This window comes from Hydra vulgaris, chromosome 02, assembly GCF_038396675.1.
Source record: "Hydra vulgaris chromosome 02, alternate assembly HydraT2T_AEP".
Taxonomy (NCBI): Eukaryota; Metazoa; Cnidaria; class Hydrozoa; order Anthoathecata; family Hydridae; genus Hydra; species Hydra vulgaris.
The window spans coordinates 32,384,454-32,408,593 of record NC_088921.1 but is presented as its reverse complement, the minus strand read 5'-3'; the positions used below and the strand labels follow the sequence as shown (position 1 = coordinate 32,408,593).

At 27.1% G+C, this 24,140-nt stretch overlaps 1 protein-coding gene across 1 annotated transcript in view; it reads right to left on the bottom strand.

Annotated features, from left to right (window-relative positions):
- LOC100205213 (uncharacterized protein C05D11.1) overlaps positions 1-24,140 on the bottom strand; it is an 80,029-nt gene that overhangs the window by 36,289 nt on the left and 19,600 nt on the right. The window contains exons 3-10 of the mRNA XM_065790628.1: positions 17,585-17,743; positions 16,720-16,875; positions 12,230-12,283; positions 11,960-12,082; positions 6,469-6,612; positions 4,509-4,619; positions 1,453-1,544; positions 1,268-1,370 (exon numbers count right to left, since the gene is read on the bottom strand). Coding sequence (XP_065646700.1) covers positions 1,268-1,370; positions 1,453-1,544; positions 4,509-4,619; positions 6,469-6,612; positions 11,960-12,082; positions 12,230-12,283; positions 16,720-16,875; positions 17,585-17,743 — 942 coding nt within the window. The remainder of the gene's footprint in view (positions 1-1,267; positions 1,371-1,452; positions 1,545-4,508; positions 4,620-6,468; positions 6,613-11,959; positions 12,083-12,229; positions 12,284-16,719; positions 16,876-17,584; positions 17,744-24,140) is intronic.

Sequence of the window (24,140 nt, the reverse complement as noted above, 5' to 3'; positions counted from 1 at the left end):
TATTATTTCATAAAAATAAAAAATGCATTTAGGAAAGCAAATAATGGTGAATCTAAATTTGCTTGCATTTCCACTATTCTAAAAACTATTTATGTTGTAATATTACTTTAATTTATTTGTTTTTAGATTTTAAACTTTAATTTATTTGTTTTAAGATTTTTAGATGTTAAACAACTTATAGCAGCATTATGTATGAAATACTCATATAGTTTCAAGATTTTTAGACAAATTTTGGTCAACTTAGAGTTCTGAAATAGGGTTTGCGGATCAGCTTCTATTATCATTTTGCAACAAAATTTCAAATATATACTTTTTTTATCGAACCTAACCATAACGCGGACCAACATGTTGAAGTTTTAAATCTTTGGTTTCAAGATAAGATTGTCTGGAAAAAAACAATCGTTGAATTTATGATAAAATAGTGTGTATTACTGACTGCAAAACATAGTGGATGTAGTGTTAAGGTATAAGGCTGTTTTGGTTAGAATGCCACAGGTGAAAATAGAGGGAGAAATGACAAAAGTAGCTTACTTTTACTTACTTGTACACTTTAAAAATTATGCTACACCTTCGTAAAGATGGGTTAATGAGAATCATTTAATTTTTCAGAAGAAAATGACTTGAAGCTTAAATCTAAAATATTTTTCAAAAAATTGTTTAAGTTTTTTGACTAAGTTTGAAAACGATCAAATATTAAATAAAATGATTTATATATATATATATATATATATATATATATATATATATATATATATATATATATATATATATATATATATATATATATATATATATATATATATATATATATATATATATATATATATATATATATATATAGCGTATATATATAGCGTATATGTTACTGTTACCCGCAGTACCAGGAATAAGCTAAATGCTAATGTTTAAAATATAACTTAATATTGCGACTCTGAGTTTCATGTGTTACCACAATCATCAGGCAAGTAGTAAAAGTTTAATTTTACTACTAAAAGTAAAGGTAGCAAAGTTAAACTTTTACTACTTGCCGGATGATTGTGGTAACACATGAAACTCAGAGTTGCAATATTAAATTATATTATAAACATTAGCATTTAGCAAATTCCTGGTACTGCGGGTAACAGTAACATATATACTATATAGCTCTAGTTTATCTATTGAGCACTCTTTTAAATATACAATATACATGATAATATAAAGATATTTTCTTTATTCATATATATACACTTATGTACACACGCACACACACATATATATATAAACTTACAGCATTCATCTCTTCAAGAATTGCTTTATGTATCACATCAACCATTCTTTCCATGTCAATGGCTTCATTACCATTTGCAATATTTTGACATATGTCCAAAACTCTAATAAAACAGACACAAAGAAATAATTAACAATTATTAGAAATATTTAAATTATAGACATTTTAATAAAAAATAGAAATACTTCTCTTTAATCAAGAAAATATTTTCTTTTGGAACATTGTCAGTTAAAATGTAAAATGAAGATTCTTTGTTTTCCATCATGCAAACGTTAACCTAAATGTTTGAAAATTGATTAAAATAAACATGAAATTTTTTTTTTGGATCTGATCTAAACATCTCAATGTTTTGTCTGTGTAGTACTTTCAGCAATTCCAAATTTAATTACACAAATTCTTCTTTATTTTTTAATTCATTTTTTTTTTAATGACAAAAAATTTATAACTAAATTAAGTTAAAACATGTTTATAGTATTTAAACTCATCTTTATAATACTCTTTTCAATATAATATAAAATATTTCTAGGGGTTATAAACATGCTACTTAAATAATATTCAATGCAAATTATAGTAAGTATGATAAGGTCACAAATTATCCAATTATTCAGTAAATCTCATTTAATTTATCTTAACAAAACAAAACTTCGAAAAACAATTTGTTGAATGTGCTTAATCATGGGATATCGATCCTTGTATTAATATATTTTTAATCTTTACCCTTCGATACCAGTTAAAGAACCAATAGATATTTTATTAGAACAATTCAAAATTATTTTTTTCAGAAATAAAAATACTTTTAGATTTATGCTTGTCAAACTTTTATATTTTACATGAAAACAACATACATACCATGGTATGTTGACAATATCTATTCCCGTTTTAATATGAGGCAGAATCAGAATGTTTACTCAAATTGTTTAATAATCAACATACAAATATAAAATATTCTATTGAAAAAGAAAGTGATTCACACACAATAAATTTTCTTAATCTCTCAGTAACAAATAAAAAATCCAGATCATACCTATTCAATATCTATTGTAAGGATGCTATAGCAAATGTGCAAATATAGCCACATTCTTGTCACGATCCAAAATTAATTTATGATTTATTCAAAGGTTTTATCCAAAGAGCTTTACATTATGCAGCAAAGAGCTTTACATTATCCAAAGAGCTTTACATTATGCAGCAAAGAACATATAAATCATGAATTAGAGTTTCTTACAGAAATGCTCATAGAATATGATCATAATAAAAAAATACTTCAGAACATTGTAAAAAAAAAACAAAAAAACAATAAGCAAAATAATCAACAAAACAACAACAATAACATCAATAACCAAAAGCAAAATTAAATTGGGTACCAAAATGGAGTATTCAATTAAAAAAGAATTTAAAAATGCAGGGTACACTCCAGTTTTCAAATCTCCAAAAGACCTTCAGCAATTAATACCTCAAAAAAACAAGTCTTAACTCCCCAACAACTCTTATACTGGAGTCTACAAACTGGAAAGTTCATATGGAAAATTTCATGTATGTGAAACAAAGCTCAAGGGTTCAACAACCATTTGGCAATATCAAAGACATACTTTTGAGGGAAAATGGAAAAACTTGATTGTGGTGGGGCATACAAGAAATTGCCATGGTGACTTCGGCTGGAATGGAAAAAACACAATTAAAGTAGAGGCAGATAATTTTAGAAGAAAAGTTTGAGAGTCTTTAGAAATACAGTGTCACCAGTGTTCTCCAAATGAAAGTGATTTGAATAAAGATGATGGTGATTACATTATTTCGGAAACCATATTTTTTTATTTAAGATGCAAGAACACATTGCATTGAAGTTTTATTATTTGTTTGTTTGTTTTTAACGATTATTTTATATTACTTGAATAACAAGGGTTTATACAACCCTTTAGAAATATTTTATACTATATCAAAAAGAATTTTATAAGGATAAGTTTAAATACCATAAACGAATGTTTTAATTTAATTTAACTCTAATATGTTTGTTTCATCAGAAACATGTTTCATCAGAAATTCAACATAAATATTTTTTTTATACACCATATTACATTTTGTTTATCATTTATATATTATATTTCATTTTATTTCATTAGAAGTTCTGAGTTTCATCAGAAATCATATTAATACTTAAATTGTTTTTTTTTAGTACTCTCAATTTCTCTTTTATTCTCGATTTCTCTTTTATTCAAAAATCTCTATCTGGTCCTAAGGATTTATTTTCAATTAGTTTTTTTAATATTCTGACAGTTAATTGCAAATCTAGATCAACACTGTCTTAGCTTTATTAACAACACCACATTAACCATCAAAACTGCGTTAATTTTGCTTCCAAAATAAGGTAAATGGTTGTTATCTTCTTCAAAATAAGGTAAATGGTTGTTAACATTCCTATTTTATTAGTAAAGCTGTTTAAATATAATTGAAAATGAAATTTTTTTTAAATTTATTGTTTTTTGGGAACCATCTTTGCTTGTTTTTTTAACATATGAATAAAATAATCTTAGATTAGATTTTATTTAATAGTTGTTTTTTCATATTCAAATATGAATATTATTATAACTCTTGGTATTATCCTACTAATCATTTTATATTCATATTGTAATGGTAATTTGTCTTGTTAATTATTGAACAGCCCTTGTATATGTCAGTCATTTAAACACTTTCAAACACAATAACGTCATTTCCCTCCAAAAATTTCAAATTTTGTTACACATCCCTTTAATACACAATTTAATTCAATCTACTTCAATCATCATGGATATTTGTTGCAGTACAAGTTCCTTGTAGCTTACATTGTACCCATAAAAAATTGTCTTTCTTTTGATCTTCCAGTTTGAAAATGATTTTAATTAGATCTACTTTCTAGTTGCCTTTGAATTTTGTAAACTACTGTTGACTGGGCAAACTTAGTTCAAAAAATAGTTTTTCTGGTAGAACTGTCTTAATTAGGTAAATCTACCATTAATGCACAAGCTACTAACTTGTTTCTGACCCTTTTTATAAACTAAAAAAAAATAATAATAAAAAATAATTTAAAATAATTGCAGAAATTCCTTCTACTGAGCTTGCATTTTTAACCCTTTTTATAAACAAAAAATAAATAAAAATAAAACAGTGAACTATTGGAAGTTAAGCATTTACCAAAACATAAAAAACAAAAAACAAAAAAAAATAAAGTATTCAAAACTTGATAAAACAATGAAAGAAAAAAACATACATCACCACACATAGGTTCTTCACATTGAACTAATTCCCTTTGCAGTGGTGAGATTGTAGACTCAGTCAAATATATAAGCAATATATTCAATGCAGTTATTCCATAATAGTCCTAGCAATAAATACTATATATATATACATATATATATATATATATATATACATATATACATATATATATATATATATATATATATATATATATATATATATATATATATATATATATATATATATATATATATATATATAGTACATATGTATATTTGTATATATATATATATATATATATATATTTGTATATATATATATATATATATATATATATATATATATATATATATATATATATATATATATATATATGTATATTACACAACTTTTTTCAATATATTGTACTAATGGCTATTTCAAATATTCTTTAGAAACATTTTTTTATGAAAGTGTTCATATAGCACATCTCCAAGTTCTTCTGAATTTCATTATCAATCTTGGTTATTCAAATTAATCTAAAACACAAAACTGACATTTTGTTTTGTTTTTTATTTGTTTAATTGAATATTTCTATTGTTTTATTTTTTTGTATTAGTATAAAAGCAAAATACATTTTTTTAATAAGCATATGATAACCTAGTCAATCAGCACAAAATATTTCTTTTATTAATGTAATTATTTTAAATCTAATGTTTGTCTGAGCTACTTAGATCAAAACATTTTATTTGTAAAAATGGAAGATGTAGAGAAATGAAAACTTAAGGATAATATTATTGTCCAAGTTTTTGATACAGCAGCTATTAATACTGGAATTAGAAACGGAACAAATACTCTTCTTGAGGATGCAATTCTACTGAAATTCTTTTTTGGCTTAAATACAACTACCATGTTTAATAATTGGTCGATTTGCTTTATTTTCAATAGGAGACAACATCTAATGTTAACATAGGTTTTAAAAATATTTTAAAAGGACTTCTAAAAGAATACCTCTCAAAACACCCAATAGGACATTTGATCCTAAAAATTCCTTTTTTAAAAAAAGCAAACGAAATCTTTTTTTAGAGCAAATATTAAAATCAAAATACCACACAAGATGATTAGAAGCTGCAGAATTAGAATTAGTATGCAGAATCTGAATTAGTAGTCTTCCTATTATGTATAGAGGAACTCAAGACACGGAAAACATGCAGCACTAACAATCATGTCAGATGTATAGTGCATTTGCTGTATGCACCAAAGATGTTAATTGTTAAAAAAGACTTATTGGAATCTTGAACAATCTAAAATCTTTTTGACTTTTTTAAATAGCCATTTATATTAAAGCTTGATAAGAAGCTTCAATGCTTGAGAATATGAGAACTTTTTAACAATTTAGAATAATTCAGTTGCTGAAAATGTCAAACTGACACTCTTGGTATCTAACTGAAAAGGTGACTGTATTATTTCCAAATAAAATTATGATAAAGAAAACATTGTTAGATGGAAAACCACTAGATATCAATTATAGTGAACCAACTTTTTTATTAAATTAAAAAAAAACAACTTGTTCTTACATTATAGGAAAAAGACTTAAAAAATACTAATTATTTAAAAATGAATTTTTAAAACTCAAAAACTAACAACAAAGCTGAGAAGGGAAGTTGAAGAATGAAGGAATCATTTTACTTGATTGTTTTTAAAGGCTAATTGTACTGATTATAAAAAAAAAAAACATAAGATGGCAAAGCATTTTGACAAGGCACAACCCTATAATGTTATTACAAAAAGTGCTAGCTAGACGTAACACATTTTGCAATGACAACAACGCAATGAGATTTAAAGCTAGACTTGATTTAAATTTTTGTGGAATTCAAAACACTACAAAAAAATTCAATTATTTTCTAAAGAAGAAGAAAAATTATTTATTTATCAATTATTTTCTAAAGAAAAGAAGAACATTACAAAAGAAAAAAAAAATTTGACCTTACCAAAACATTTGGACCTCTCCAACCCATAACAACTAATCCTGTGGATTCATCATCTGTTGGAAAAATAATATGTTGCTCATTGCATTCTTTTTCTAATGGTGGGACTGGTCCGCTCCAAGGACGTTCTTTTGTTTCCCAATTTGCCTAATTTCATTAAACTTTATAAAACTATGTGTCTTCTATTTTTCATACACATGAAAAGTAAGTTATGGTGCCATGCAAAATAGGAATATACAAAAATTCAATAAATACATCAACTGTGGAGTCAGGCAGGTAGTGTAAAGTTGCAAGCTACTTGGCTTGCAAAAAATGATTGTTTTACAGGTAGAAAAAATTTTCAAAAAGAAACAAAAAAACAAAAAATTTTTGGGCTGTAGCTTTTATACATGCCTTCTAAAATGGCTACTGCCTTCTAAAACTCTAACTCTCAGTCAATGTATGAACTGAAGATAGCTATTATTCATGATACATGACACCATAAATGTTTCATGTATGCTAAATTGGCAATTATTCAAATATATATATATTTTTATATAGAGTATATACCCCAAGCTCAGAGCAAAAAGGTTGTAACTGACACTTTGCAAAACAAAGAAAAAATGGAGATTTGCATAATCAATAAAAATCTTGAATCAATATGCAAAATATCAGAAAAAATTCTGATACTCTGCACAAAATAGTTTCTAAATAATTGTTCTTATTATAAAATAATGTCTTCTAGGTCATGTAAAACTTAAGCAACCCAGTATCAAAAGATTAAATTTAAATTCAACTTATACAAAACTTAATCCACACCCTTCAAGTGATTCACGGAGGACAATTTTAGAAAAATTGAACCATATTTATACATTTTATACCCTAATCTACTATTTATTTGTAAATTATTTGTGTTAAAGCATCTTTTCAAAAAAAATATAGAAGTGAAAAGCTAATATAAACTATATAAAATTAGGTGTTTGATGCTTCTAGCCTACTATGTTTTAAAAGAATTTTCTTTTCTTCTTACAAATGTAAAAAGTTTTTGCTTTTTACTACAACGTAAATACTTTTTCATCATATTTTCTCATTTTATATTTTAACATTTTTATCATTATGTTATCAGACTCAAATTCACTTATTATAGACTAAACCAAAAAAAAACAACAAAAAAAACAACAAAAAAACAAAACAAAGCACAACAAAAAAAACAACAAAAAAACAAAACAAAGCACAACAAAAAAAACAACAAAAAAACAAAACAAAGCACACCAAAAAAAACAACAAAAAAACAAAACAAAAAACAAAAAAATAAGACTACATAAGATTATACACCCTAATTTTCGGCATTAAGTCAGTTACAACATTCTAAGCCCGCAATATAGGGTATATGTTTTATTTACAAAAACATAAGCAGATGAAAGCGTTACACTGCAAAAATACAAATTTCCACTTTTTTACACAAAGGTTTTAAATAATGCTCCTTCACATAAACTTAATAACACTGCACAAAAAATGAGCTAAAATATCACTTTCACAGTGGATAAAGGAGTTATGCTACACATTAATTCACCCGCAATAATACATGACATGGATGTAGGTGCTAAAGAACTTTAATACATTCATCCATTAATAATGGTATTTATATGGTTCCATAAATATTTACATTTTTTATTTAATATTTTGCTATGGAAAAATATTCAGAAAAAAATGTGTTCAAAACTTAAACTTATCTATATATAATAATAATAAAACTTAAAATTGAATAAGAATTAAACTGAAATCCAATGTCAAGCTTCATTTGTATAAATAATGGATTAATCAAACAACTGCATTTTACAAAAATGTGGATATTTTACCTTTTTTCACCCTTTGATAAGGCCTAAGTAGTCTTTTTCATAAACTCCTGTGTTTAAATTTTAATGTTTGAAGCAGCTACAGAATTGTCTCAAACAAAGAGCCTAACTCTTTGTTTGAGACAGTCCCAGAGTTATAACAGAGAGTTAAGTGATCACATTAAAGAGTTGTCCCTCCTTAATGTGATCACTTAAGGTCGTCTTTCTTTAATATTTAACATTTACCGGCAATTATTATTTTTCAATATGTCAGAACATAAAAAAATAATTTTAGCACAAAGATTTAAAGAGAAACTTTTTCAAAATCAGTTTTCTTCTTGTCTCCTGAACTTGTTAGCTACAAGTCTTTTTGTGGAATCTGTTGATCAACTTCTAGTTAAAAGTTATGTAATATGTTTGTTGAAAGTAACTTCAGGCCTTGTTTTAAAGTGTTACTTTCCATTAAGCAAATTTTTATCATTATCCAACTTTTAAATTAGTCCATAAGCAGTAAGATAAGTGTAAGATAAGCGTAAGGTAAGATAAGCGGTAAGATAAAAGAAATAATTAATTTTATAAAAATCCATTTTAACTTTTTAATGACAATTATGTAAAAAACTTTGTTACAAAAGTTTGACAATTATGTTAGATATAAGCTCAAGTTACTACTGAAAAAAATTCAGATTTAAAAACTAAGATAACTTAATCTCTACTAAGCTAATTATTTCATTGAAATATTTAGTAGCAGAAAACAAAATTGTTTATAGTTAACAACAAATTTTTTTTTATATAAAAATTATTAAACAAAATGTAAAAAAAAACCATAAAAGTAATATATATAATAAAAAGTTTTATTTATCATCTTGCGAGCACAAGAATATTTATACAACTTTTGATTTGCAATAAGAAAAAACTTGTACTTCTATTTTATCATAAAAACTAAATTAATGAAAGAAAAAAAAAGTTAAATTTTATTTTATCTTATTTTTATTTTATATTATGATTTTTTATTTTAAGAATTTATACAATTATAAGAATTTTATTGTAAAGATTGATTTTTTTGCTTGAAAAACTCTAATACCTTAAGCTTGAAGCAAAGATCATAATAAATATATAACTTAAATCTGATAAAAAATATATGCTTCAATTTAAAACTAATTTAACAAAAATATATAATTTTATTCTGATAAAAAAATATATAATTAAATTTTAATTTAAAAAATATAATTCTGATTATAAAAATATATTTAAGTCTAATAAATTAATGTTAATGCTTGGGTTTAGCTTTTTAAAATTTATTTAAAATTTATTTAAAAATATTATTAAATATTGTTCAATATTTAAATTTTATTCTTTAAAAAAATTAGCTCATTTTTATTGCAATTGTTTTTTTGGTTTTTCTTCCTAAATATTTTTTTCTTTACTAAAAATTAAATTTCTTGTAAACAAACATGTTGTAAGTAAAAAATTTAAATTTCTTGTAAATGTGTTCTGTGTCAAAAATTTGCACAAAATGTATGTTAAACTTTTTTTTATAATGAAAGTTCAAGCGCAAGGATTATTTTGTAATAAATGGTATAAACAGCAATGTAATTTTAATAAAAGGTCTTTGGAAAAATAATTTTTGCTTTCACAACAAATTCACGGATAAAGCAACAAGCTTTTAATAAATAATGTAAATAAATTAATGTAAATTTCTTATTTGTTATTCTACAATTTTTTTTTCAATAAAAAATCTTTTTAAGTTGCAAAGCCGCAATTAGGAATTTAAAAAATAATAATTTTAAAAAATTTAACATATTTCAATTCATTTATACAAACATCGAGAAAAAGAAAAAATTTGTTTATATCAAACAATTTTAAAAATGCAATATTAAATTTAATTATTTAATATAAAGAAGAAAAAAATTAAAAGTATATAAACATTCTATAATTTCTACATTTATTTAACATTTAAATTGTTTTGCGGTAATTAATAATATTGCAATAGTTTAAAAAAGTCTATGTCTTTAAAAAATAAAGAGAATTTTATGACACCAAGTTCACATTAGGCTAATGTGTTAAACATTTTTTTAATTTAAAACAAGGCCTGTAACTTGATTATTTCTACTTCAGTTTTAAATTTGATAGTTTTTTTAAAAATATATCCTAATTAAAATATACAAAGTTTCACAGTCATCTCGATGCAATCATTAACTACCTCCAGATTTTTGAAAATCTCCAAATAATAGTTGTTTAGGTTCCATGTCTCAGCTGGGGTCTTTAACCACTGTAACTCTGCCTTCTCATGATTTAAGGGATATATGTACCAACTTTGCTAAAAAATCCTTAGGAAAATTTGGCATGGAATATAGCTTCTTGGCAATCTCACTATGGTAATGGACCTCTTCATCAACTAGAGACATAACAACAGTGGTAGGATAATGTAACAGGTGAATCTCTTCAGTAAGTCAATCACAGGTTTTGCCAGTTCAGGTTTGACATTAGAGTACCTTGCTATCTGCCACAGAGCTTTCATATCCTAAGAAATAATCTTTAAATAGCAAAATACTAAAAAGCATTATTCTTATTTTAACTTTAAAACGTTTTGAATGTTGAGGAATTAAAAATTACAGTAAAAAACCTTGAGAGGAAGCTATTGCTGGAATTTCTGACTTGAAAAACCATTATTATATTCTTTTCATTAAAAACCTAGTATGATGTACAGGTCCAAGTTTTTAAAGTCTGTACTGCACATCTCTAGACAGCACTATTACTATGAATTTGGCCACCTCTTAAGTATAAGCTTTTTAAACAGAAGATTGTCTGGTCCATTCATAATACTGCTTGGATAGATGTTCCAGCAGTGAACAATATGTATTTTCATACAAATGATGTCTGCATATTAACAGAAGTAGAGGCTTGTCAACCTCTGTAGCTAGTTTAATGTATACTCTTTTCGGTTTACCAGTGTTAGAATTAGTAGTATCAAAAATACATCCGTGAAAACTTGTCATTAATCACAAACTGCTCAAGAAGTTTCATGATTGTTGTTTTATGCGCCTCTCGTGTAATTGAAGTTAGAGGTGGAAACCAAGTAGCTGTCTGTCCATTTATCTTGATTAATACAACAGGCCTGTGATGAATTTAGCAATTCTTTCTCATCTGTCTCATTCTTTGAGAAACTAGCTATTAAAGTGTAGAATTATTGGGGATACTGATGATTGTGCAAGAGTAGAAGTTTGTTCTCTTATCTTCTCTCCTTCTTTGGTCAAAAACCTCTTCTACAGCTCTAAATGATGTTGCACGATACAACATGAAACTACAAAATCTCATACAGTAGCTCCAGAGTTTGCAATGACAGTGGATACAATTGCAGTGTACTGTCTAGCAGTAAGTCACTCTCCTATAGCAAGTAAGTGCTGTTTTCTTTGTATGTAAAAAGAAATGCAATATTCCTTTTTACATACAGAAGTTCTCTTCTGATCTTTCCTAATCTTCTTAATCAGTAATAGCTAGGGTTGGCCACCATATGAGAAGCAATATTAGCTGATAATATATATAATGGTGGTGCTTGAAAGCTTTTTTTTCAATAAATTCCTCAGACATTCCCTATTTATTTTCCTATAAATGTATTAATGTAGTGTGCAGAAAATCTTTGGAATATTCATTTATATTATTAAACATTTGAAAAAGCATACCTTGCTTATAATTTTATCCTCAAAAGGTTTAATGACACGAAACACATCTTCTGGATTGACCTTTCCAGTAATGATCAAGCAAAGATTATCAGCTCGATAATATTCTGAATGATATTTACGAACCTTTAAAAAAAGTATTTGCAATTAAAACTTTTCTTTTTAATATGTAAAACTCTTAAAACATAACTTAATCTATAGATAAAATATATCTTATGTGTTCAATGGCATAATTTAAATTGAGTTTTTCCCTGGTTACCTTGGCTTGCTTACCTTTTCATGACTACAAGTAGTTCTTAGATTTTTCATTATACCCCCAGTTTCACTCTAAATAACAAATATAATGAAAGTAAAAACATAAGTAAAAATTTTTTATTCATTTTCAAGTTTACAAAAGTAAATTTGAAAATGAATAATAGTTATTCAACTTCAAGATACCTGTGAATGGTGTAAGATGAAAAGTTCTTAACCTTTTTACAAAACATTTAAAAAATATATTGAAAATATTTTTTAGTTATATCCTTTATAAGTATGCTGCAGTTTTGTGTTACTATGTCTTCAGTTCTGTGTTACTATGTCTTCATGTTCTGCGTTACTATGTCTTCAGGCCATGATAAGAAGCATAATTTGTATGCATTTTACATACAAAATGGTCATTTTAACTACAGGTTTTATTATTTAAACTGCCTTTTGATATAGTTTATGTGACGTTTATTTAGAAAACATTAAGTTATAATTAATAATTATAACTTAATAATTAACAAATATAACTTAATAAGTTATGGTGATAAAAACATTTTCACCATAACTATGAAATAATTTATTTTTTTGATAAAAAAGAGATTGCTGTATTTTTTTACATTTAAAAACTTTTTTTACTGTATAAAAAAATTTGTTGATTGTAAAATAAATCTATCAATATAAATATAAAATAAACTTTTAACAACAAGCAGAAAAGAACAACTATACAGAAAAAAAAATAAAAAAAATAAAAAAATAAATTGTTTTTTCTTATAAACAATTTTTTGTACAATTAAATTATTTTATTGATGTTTTTCAATAATGAGGAACTGTTGCATTGCTCACAACTTACAAGAAACTGTTGCATTGCTCACAACTTACAAGAAACTGTTACATTGCTCACAACTTACAAGAAACTGTTACATTGCTCACAACTTACAAGAAACTGTTGCATTGCTCACAACTTACAAGAAACTGTTGCATTGCTCACAACTTACAAGAAACTGTTGCATTGCTCACAACTTACAAGAAACTGTTACATTGCTCACAACTTACAAGAAACTGTTGCATTGCTCACAACTTACAAGAAACTGTTGCATTGCTCACAACTTACAAGAAACTGTTACATTGCTCACAACTTACAAGGAACTGTTACATTGCTCACAACTTACAAGGAACTGTTACATTGCTCACAACTTACAAGAAACCTTTTCACTAACTTCCAGACAATAAAATTAGATAAAATTACATTTTGTCAAAAATGAAAGACACAAAAGTAAAATAAATGATATACTTACAGGTCATTCATCTTTCAACAAATTCCATTATTAAACAAATTCCTTTTATTTGTTGTAATAATTATAAAAAAATGCTTATTGTGCTTAAAAAATTAAATATTAAAATATTTTATTTTTAATTAACTTATAGCTAACTTATGAACATATATATATATATATATATATATATATATATATATATATATATATATATATATATATATATATATATATATATATATATATATATATATATTTATATATATATATATATACATAAATTAGTACAAAATCACTTTTCAAACTTATTTCATTTTACATCCTAGAAGTACAACAAAAGTACAACAGCACTTATATTTATTATTACTGCCTTTATATTCAATTATTATCTTAAAATTAAGGTCATATAAGAAAAGTGCTTCTACAACTGAAAGAAACATGACGATCCTTTTTTTAAAAAAACTAGACAAATAAGAATTTTTAGAGCACTTAGGAGCAGTCACAGTAAAAGGATGAAACTTCTGAATGACAATTTGAATGACAAGTAACACAAGTACGAATTTAAGTAGATGGCACAAGAGGCGCTAGCTCTTTAGAGCAGTGCCCGTTACAATATTTATAGAAAAGGGAAAGAGAAGAAACATTACGACAATATGATAATGGTTGGAGGTTGGCTGCAAGAACAGGTCCAACTTTACAATATGTTTTTGCACCTTGTCTAAAAGAGAGAGGACAACATCATTCAAAGATCCACCCCAGATATGGCAGAAGTATTCCATACAAGGACAAAGTAGAGATTTATAGAGATAAAGAATAGAACCCGGAGTAAAAAAGTTGCGAACACAATAAAAAGATGCAACCTTAGCAGATGTTAACTTTGCAATCATTTTGATATATGGTTTCCAAGAAAGATAGGAAGTTAGAATTAATCCTAGAAGACGAAGGGTAGATGACTCATAAAGTACATTACTGTTCATAACTATAGGAAAATCTAGATTATTGCAATAATGATTAGCTAAAAAAAAATTGAGTTTTATCTGAATTAAAGTTGACCAGCCACTGAAAGCTCCATGCTGCAGCAGAAGTGAGATTTTCAAGCTCAAATGCCACCTCAAGCAATCGAGGAGTGTTGGCTTCTTATTAAGACAAGAATAAATGGTAGTATCAGCAAACAATGCTTAGATGTAAGAATTTTTGGGAAATTGTTAATGTAAATTTAAAAAAGTATAGGGTCAAGGACAGAACCATGGAGACCTTCTAAAGTTACAGGTAATAAAGATATCAAGAGCAATAGCCTTAACCTCTCCACATTTATCTAATGAACAATAAAAACCTATCGGTTATTACAGTTAACAGATCAGCAGTAGAACCAGAAGATCAAAATCTGAATTGTTGATCAGATTTATTAAATTCAAAATAAGAGATTATGTGTTTGTTATTTAAAGACTCAAAAACCTTGCTTATGATAGTAGGAAGACTAATAAGACAGTAGTTAGACCAGTCAGATCACTCTCCAGAATTTTTGAATGAGATGATAAGAAGCACTCTGATAAGCACTTGTTAAATTGTTTTGAAAGACCGGACCACAAGCTGTAGAAGAGTCTAACCAGGAAATCACTTTAGATACAGAAGCTGGAGTGATACGAATGTCAAGCAATGGATTAAGCTGTTTGTCTGCTACATCAGGTAGGATGTGATTAGTGGAATCAAAAGATAATATTGATGAGAAGATCTTAGCAAACAATTTAGTTTTGCCTTTAGGTGAGGTGAAAAAATCTAAACCATGCAAGAAAGGTGGAATAACAGATTTATCCTTATTATAAATACTGTTAAAGATTCTCCAGATTTCAATAGAGTCTAATTTATGAGATGAAATACAAGATTTCAAGACCTGAGAATAGCAGGTTTTGGCATTAGACAAGAGACGCCTATTTTCTGGAAAATTGTTTTGGTGATAGATATGGAAGTAATGGTTACGATTGGAAATTGCAGCACAATGAGAGAAAAACCATGGAGAAGAGTGAGGTTTGACTTGGAACCGTCAATAGGTAACAAATGATTCCATGCCAGTCTGAATCCAAGAAATAACATAAAAAGCACTTTGTCAGCAGGAAGACAAAAGTGTTCTACCCAAGGGCCATCATGAAAAATCATGGAAACAGTTCTAGTCAGCTTTAAGGCAGTTATAAGAAATACAATGATAGAGAGAATTTTGATGATGAAGAAGACTGAGATAATAGTTTTAGAGAGATCAAGCTGTAATCAAAAGCACTTAAGGGTGAATCTGGAGAAACTGAGCACTGAATAGGATATGAAACAAGACATAAGTCGAGTAGAGAAGGTAAATGATTCGGATTGTCTGGAAAACAAGTTGGAAAGTTGACTATTTGTGTTAAAGATTGAGAAAGATAAAAGTTGTGCGCCTTAATGCCTGCAGAGTTACTGACACTAGAGCTAAGCCATTCAGTGTGATGAGCATTAAAATCACCAACAATAACGATATTGGCTGAAAGATAAAGAGAATAGGCTAGGTCACTTTGATCAGAAAAAAAATTATTATAAAGCAAGCAAAATCATGCTTTGTATAAGTTTTAAAAAATAAATAATAAAGAAATACAATCTTTTTAAAATACCAAAATTAGGTTTCATTAGTAATCTTTGTTATAGTTCAGTTAAGTTATATTTACATTTACTCAACACTTTTTGGTTACACCACCAAACCTAATAACAAGGTATGTATTTAAGTATTTTGTAGTAGTATCCTTAAAGGTTTAAAAAGATTGAATTAAGTTCAATCCAAAAAAGATAAAGATTATAAAATCTTGTCTGTTTTAAATATAATACTGATAACCATGCAAAACATCCAATTGATATTATTTATATCTTTTACATATTTTTCTGTTTACATTAATACTGTAGCATAAACAATTACTTGGCTATATAAGAATGAATTCCTATTTTAAGTCCAATACATATGTCTAATATCTGGACTTAACAACAGAACCATTTAACCTGCATTGTAAAAATAAATTCTTATCCAAGAATTAAGACGGATTATGTTTTCTGAATCTGTGTATGGATAAAAATACAAATCCAGATAAGGTTTAATCACTAAACAAACCACTTGCACATTATTTATCTAGTAAAACTTTATATATAATACTATTTAAATAATTCTGTAAAATTTACTCTTTAATCTTTACGCTGTAATATTTATCCAGTAATATTTATAATAATAAAAATTACTTTATATCCACATTTGCCAGGATACATTGCTCTTAAAAAATTCAGATGTGTTAGACTGTGTCCAGTATTTTCCCTAGCTTGCATTTCACAATAAACAACACCTGCATTCTCTCCTGCTCCATTAATGTGATGAACTTCTGTATGATAAGCTGATTGCTATAAAGTTAAAAAATTAAAATAGTATACATTTTAATTTTAATTAAAATATTTTTATTTAATTTAATTTGTCAAATAAAATACAATGATTAAAAATTGAAAGTCTTAAAAATACATACAAAAACCAAGTGTCTTAATTGTTAATAGTTATTAATGGAGAATATTTATGGGAAGTTTTTCTAACTGTAAAATAATAAAGTTTTTATTTTACAGATTTTACATTTATTCAGCTTATTTATTTCAGCTTTTTGTAAGCTGTTTGTGTTTTGCTTTTTAAAGGAGAAATAAAAAGTTTGCTTTTTCATAATGCAAAGTTTTGCATGTTAGTCTTCTCCGTAAGCTTGCTACAAATAGTGTATCTGGGAAAGTTTTAAAGATTATCAAATCATTTTTTTCTAACCGCTTTATTAAAGTAATCCTCGTAGATCAACACTTTTCTTCTTTTCCAGTAACTTCTGGGGTACCTCAAGGTTCTATCCTTGGTCTAAAGTGGCTCTATTCGCTAAGGAATCAACTTTTTTATAACTTCCAACTTAATGGTGGTTGCAAGCCTTGTTAAGATTGAGTTAGAATTATGTATGTATGTATGTATGTATGTATGTATGTATATATATATATATATATATATATATATATATATATATATATATATATATATAATGTTAAAATATTTTGAATTTTTTATATAACAAAACTAAGAGTTACCTACAGTTAAAGTTGGGTATAAAACATGATCTAGATATATTGGCAACAAGTTCAAGAACCCTTCGCTTCCTGCAGTTGTCATTGTATAACATGTATGATCAGTGTCAGTCCAAGCATTTGTTCCTTGAGCAAGACATCGATTTGCAAACAAATCAAGCATACCCTAAAATAAATAACATTTTACTTAAAAACCTCTATATAACAATGTTTAACTTAATAGTAATAGTAGTAGTGCCCACTCATGCATTTTGACACAGAGATTTGCTTCAAACGTGAACTTTTGACAAAATATAAAAGAAGAGGTTATTAAATACTTTTTTGTTTTATTGTATAATAGAGTCTGTGGCCCTATTTTTTTATATCCACCATTTTTTTATATTTTATATCCACCAATTTTTTTTACCTTAGAACTGACTTTAACTAATAATTCAACTCAACTCTTTTCTTTAATAAAAATAACTTGCGCAATCAAGTTATTTTTACCACTTTGTTTTATAGTGCTAAGGCCGCAGTTTGTTAAAAGTTGCAATATTTCTTAAGTATTCTTTAACTTTAACTTTGTATTTTTTAGTGATAACAAATTTTAAATGCCTTTAATAATAGATTTTAATATTTAATAATAATATTTAATAATTTTATTATATTTTTTATTAATAATTTTATTAAGTTTTTATCAAAAAAAATTACTCAAAAATATGTAAATCGTTTAGCATTAGCAAATAAATGTTTCAAAATATATGGAATAATTTTACTCAAGTCTAACAAGTACCCTTAAAACAATTATTTAACTTAAAAATCTAAAACTAAAAATAAAATACTTTAGTCCAGTTTTAATGCTATTCTGCTCCACTGCGATTTAGTAGGTAAGTTGAGCTTGCAGATCGTATATGTAAGCATTGTGTATGTAATATGTATAATATAAGATTTTTAACATTTATAAATCGAAAGCTTAAACTGGTTGTTTTTTTGTATTTTAAAAAACCAGCAAGATCCATAATAATAAAAATCCATAATAAAAAGCAGCAAAAATCCCAAAAAAAATTTACTAAGAAGTGGATTTGAACCTACAGAAAATTTAGCTACTGAAGGTTTTCATTAAGTAGAAAAACAAACCATTTTATAAACTTTTTATGAAGGTTGTAATTAATTAACACTTTTGAACAGGTACTCTAAAAATTATTTTTTGAAACTGAAACATTTGTATCCCAACATATGTTTAAAAAATATGAAATATAAAATAATATATGAATAGAAAAAGTATTTGCTAAAAAAAAATTCGTTTATCAGCAGGTCGGGTATTAACTCCTGCTTTTTCCGCATATCAAATCCTTTCTTACATCATGTAAAAATAAACTGTAGAATACAATCATATTTTAAAGCAATAAGCTGATGAAAAACTGTAATATATTCATGAAAGGTGTTGATTGCCAATATTCGTAACATTACTTAGAACTGTGATATTTCTGATCAAGTACTCTTTAATGTGCCTTCAAATTTAATAACAAAGTACACAATTTTAATACATGATGTAGGGCTCAATTTAACGGTCGGACATCAAACATTGTCCGGCTAAAACCTCACATTACCCAATCAATTTACAAAGTAATCAGACATTCTGACTGATGGGATTATGAATTTTACAAAGTTATAAAATGTGCAAATTTACAAAACCATAAAATGCGTAACTAACTAAAGAATTTTAATGAGCAAATTAACTTTGAAAAATCTTTTTGAAATCTTTGTATAAGATCTAAAAAAGATCTAAGAAAAATTAAAAGTCGCCCTGGATAGTATTTATATGGCGTGTTGCTCATCGCTTAGAGCTTGCGCTAAAGGATGCTTAATCAAAAATGGTTTTTGACAGTGTCAATGAATTGCTTTTACATTTATTTTATCTTTACAAAAGAGTACCAAAAAAACTCTGTCAATTAAAAGAAATCTATGATGCTTACAAAGAAGGAATGGAATTACAGGGAGAAATAGATACTTTTGTTATGTGTTTACGTAATCAATTAGGTAAATCAGTGCATTTTTTCTCTTAAAGTAACAAATAATTTAGATAATAGTTCAAAGTAATTGCCTAAGCGCAATTACTTTGAAGTATTGAAATCAAGAAAATATTGCACATAACTACAAAAGGCTGAACAACAGTAATCAACAAAAGAAGCAAAAGAGAACTTTAAAGAACTTTATATTAAACACAAGATTTGTGTAATGTTAACAAAATGGTAATAATGGTAAAATGTTTACAACACAATTGATTATAAGCAAAAAAAAGTATTCCTGTAATAGATGTCCTTCATACATAAATATGTATTAAATAAGCCAATAATTAGGTAATGTAACCGTGGCATACACTTGGCTATAATATACATTATTTATAAAAGAAAAAACCCGCCAATGTTCGTCACATTGATTCTTTAGAAAATGATTCTAGTTTTTCTAAGGATAACTCTAATGAATCTGAAACTGAAAGTGACAGTCAAACTGATTTCGAACCCCAAATATGCGAAGGAGATTATGTAAATGCGGCTTTATAAATGGTTAGAAAAAAAGTCTTCTAAACTTTTGCCAATAAGAAATTCCATTTTACAAGACCATGTAATTGTAGAGCATGGAATTGAACTCAGTTTACTGCTAGATTAGCAGACCAGATGGAACAGCATTATGACAATGGTTGAAAGATTTTCAAAAGTGGTTGTTTCAGTGATAAAGGCATTTAATGACATGAACTCCCAAGCTGTTTAACAATATTTAGGTTTCAGTTTTCAATATTTAGGTTTCAGGTTCAGAAAAATGTTTTGAACACTTATAAACCAACCAAAATAGCTGTAGTGGCATTAGGTAATGCAAATTGGTTAACTGCTGATGCAATTTCAAAATTTATATTTGATTCCTTGCGTGATAATAATGATGTAATTTCAATGAAGATGTTGCTAGCAATATCTCTTCATGCAAAAAAATCAAGATCTTGTGACTTTGATCATTTGCTTTTCTTTGATTCAAATTTTCTGATTTGATTTGCTTTATTTGCATTCAACTGCAACTCCTCAGCTACTTTTATCATCAAAAGCTGCAAATATTTGTTATGGGAAATACTTATTTAATAGATTATTCAGTGAAAATGTTGATATTGGAATTAAAAGTTAATCCTTTAGAGAGAAGGATTGTTTAGAAGTTACAAATATCTAATACAGATTAGCAAAAAAAAAATTGATGATTCTTTTCAAATAATTTACACACAATTTCTAGGTCAGACTAGACCTAGACTAAAAGATCAGACTAAAGTAATTTTCCACTGGGTGTTTGGCCCGCAAAAGATATTTTTGAAAGTTCAAATGAAATTCGATGTTTTTTATCTATAGGAAGTATTATTCTAAATGTAAATTATGCTTTATAAAAACCTCCATAAATATTTCTAGTAAAACAGCTAAATGATTAAATAAAAATGTTTTCAAAACACTAAGAAAAACTTATCAAACCTTCAAAAAAAAAAAACATTCCATTTTTTATTTGTTTTAAATTTTCAGAAATTATTACTAACATAGATGGACTGATATGTATATCACATTTGGCAATATTTTTATAACTTTTTTTCTTAAATGCACATAATTTTTTTGCCTAATTTTCAAATTATTTATTTTACCAAGATTTACCAAGACCTGTATTTTATAGGTCAGCTAGTATGTGTACATATATATATATATATATATATATATATATATATATATATATATATATATATATATATATATATATATATATATGTATATATATATATATATATATATCGTCGCCTTATAGGGCAGAGGTTCTATCTCCATGTTGTGCTCAAATTCAACTATGACTTTAGGGACATCTATTTTAAGTGCTAGAATCAGATTAGGCAGCGGGTCTATCTCCACATAGTAGGAAAAGAGCAATAAATTTGTGCGAGTTTTGAGCTATCTACATTTGTGCGGAATCCCAAAAGGGCAAAGGTGTTATCTCCTTTGCCATCTGACTATACCGGAGATATCTTCTTTGCCCTATGACGTAATTCTTGAAAATGGCAGACGATAACAAACGAAATATAATGAATAAACAACCTTTTATTAAAACAGAGGTAAATTTAAATAGTTTTTTTCGTAATTCGAAGAATTCAAAAAAGCGAACTTTCACTCAACCAAAAATTAGACGCAAACAAGGCAAAAGACCAAATCTTTGGAAACGATTTGTTGAAAAAGACAAAAGAGAGAAAGGAATGGCATACAAGACACGAAAAGGTAAAGCAGTACCGCCCAAAACACCTAGAACGGTGAACTGTTTAAAGTGCAAACTCAAGTGTGGAGAACATTTTGAGGAAACCAAACGACTAGAAATAAATAAACACTACTACCAACTAGAGGGTGAAAATAGAAAAAAAGATTTCATATGCCATTTAGTGAAAAGTAGCAATGTTTCACGTCGTCGTGACAATTCAGGAATAAGACCAAAAACAATATCCTGTGCATATCATCTGCCAGTGGAAGCGAATGAAAACAATGTCATTAGAGTGTGCCAAAAATTTTTTTGCACGACTTTGGACATAAGCAAGAAAACTGTTCAGTTTGTTGTAAAAAATAAAAATGAGATTGGTCTTTTCATACCACCAAATTCAAAAAAAGGAAAAACTCCAGCCAATAAGACTTCAGAAATGCGAACCAATGCAGTTCGAGAGCACATCCTAAGCTTTCCTCAGGTCGAATCTCACTACTGTCGGGCTTCATCAAAGGCAAAATACCTTAGTCCTGAACTAAGTATTGAGGAACTTTATAGACTATACAAAGATGATTATTGCACAACGAAAAATATCACAGATCCAGTTTCTATCGGTGTATATCAAAGAATATTTGTTACTGATTTTAATATAAAATTTTTTATTCCCAAAAAAGACCAATGCTCAGTTTGCAATGCTTTTGGAAATGCCAGTGGTGATGATAAAGAAACGCTGCGACCAAATTATGACAGTCATAAATTTCGTGAAAAAGAAGCTATGGACGAAAAAAATTCTGATAAGACTGCATCTGCTGCTGACAAGTCCATTCGTTCTATAACTTTTGACCTTGAAGCAGTGTTACCACTTCCATTTGCAGGTGATGCACAAATTTTCTATATGCGGAAACTTGCCGTTTATAATTTTACTATTTATGAAACGTCGACCAAAAAAGGAATTTGTTACTTATGGGACGAAAGTGAAGGTAAACGAGGAGCCAATGAAATAAATACAGCTCTGTTAGATTATATGAAGTCTCTTCCAGTTGCTGTGAAGAGGGTGACTTCTTTTAGTGATACATGCTCTGGACAAAATAGAAACCAATCTATTGTTGCGACAATAATGTACATTGTTCAAACAACTCACCTTGAATGCATCGATATGAAGTATATGGAGTCGGGTCATTCTTATTTAGAAGTTGACTCTATGCACAGTACTATTGAACGCAGTAAGAGCCATCAAAAAATTTATACTACACGAGAATACGAAGTTCTGATTGCTGCAGCGCGCAAGAATCCGTGTCCATATCTTGTTAAACCACTGCAACACACCGATTTTTTTGACTCAAAACAACTTTGTGGTAAAATTGTGAAAAATCGTACAAAAAATATTAAAGGTGAAACCGTCAACTGGTTGAATATTAAGTGGGCAAGGTTTGAAAAGTCAAGACCGTTCATTATGCAGTACAAATATAGCATTACGTTGCCTACCTTTATGGAAATAAATGTACAGTCTGGAAGAGGACGACGATCCAACATCGAAGGATTAGAGCCTCAGCCATTGTATCCTACTTGCCTGCCTATTAGATGCGGGAAAGAAAGATCTCATGTGCATGGTGAAATCGCGTGTTATTCCACCAGATTATGCCCAATGGTATAACAACCTACCGTCTGCAGTAGCCATGAGAGACAATTTACCAGAACCAACTGCTGATGAGTCAGAAATTGATGAATCGGACTATGAAGACAACTAGAACTAAGACTTAGTTTTCTGTCAGTCATTTTTTTCAGTATTACTATTATTATTCTGTTATATAATTTTGCTATTAAAACAATTTTTGTTCTTAACTCGGACTATGAAGATAACTAGAACTAAGACTTTGTTTTTTGTCAGTCATTTTTTTCAGTATTACTATAATAATTATTCTGTTATATAATTTTGCTATTATAACAATTTTCTGATTTTTTTGCTAATTAAGATTAAGATTTCACTTAGAATTTAATAATATTGATTACAAAAACATTGTTTACAAATTTTTAAATTCTGTTCAATTCACAGTTAATTTGAGTAAAGGTTCTATCTCCATGACAATTGTAAAATTTCTATTAATATTCTATCTATATGGTAATTGTAAAATTTGTCCCAAAATGTTACTAATTTTAAAAAGTTTGAACCATGATTGTCATTATCTGATAGTTTACACAATCATAAAAAGCATTTTGTATTAATTAAAAAAGAATTTTAATTGGATTCATTATGTTTATAAATTTCAAAAATTCAATTCAACTTGCAATTAATTTAGGTAGAGGTTCTATCTCCTGATGAC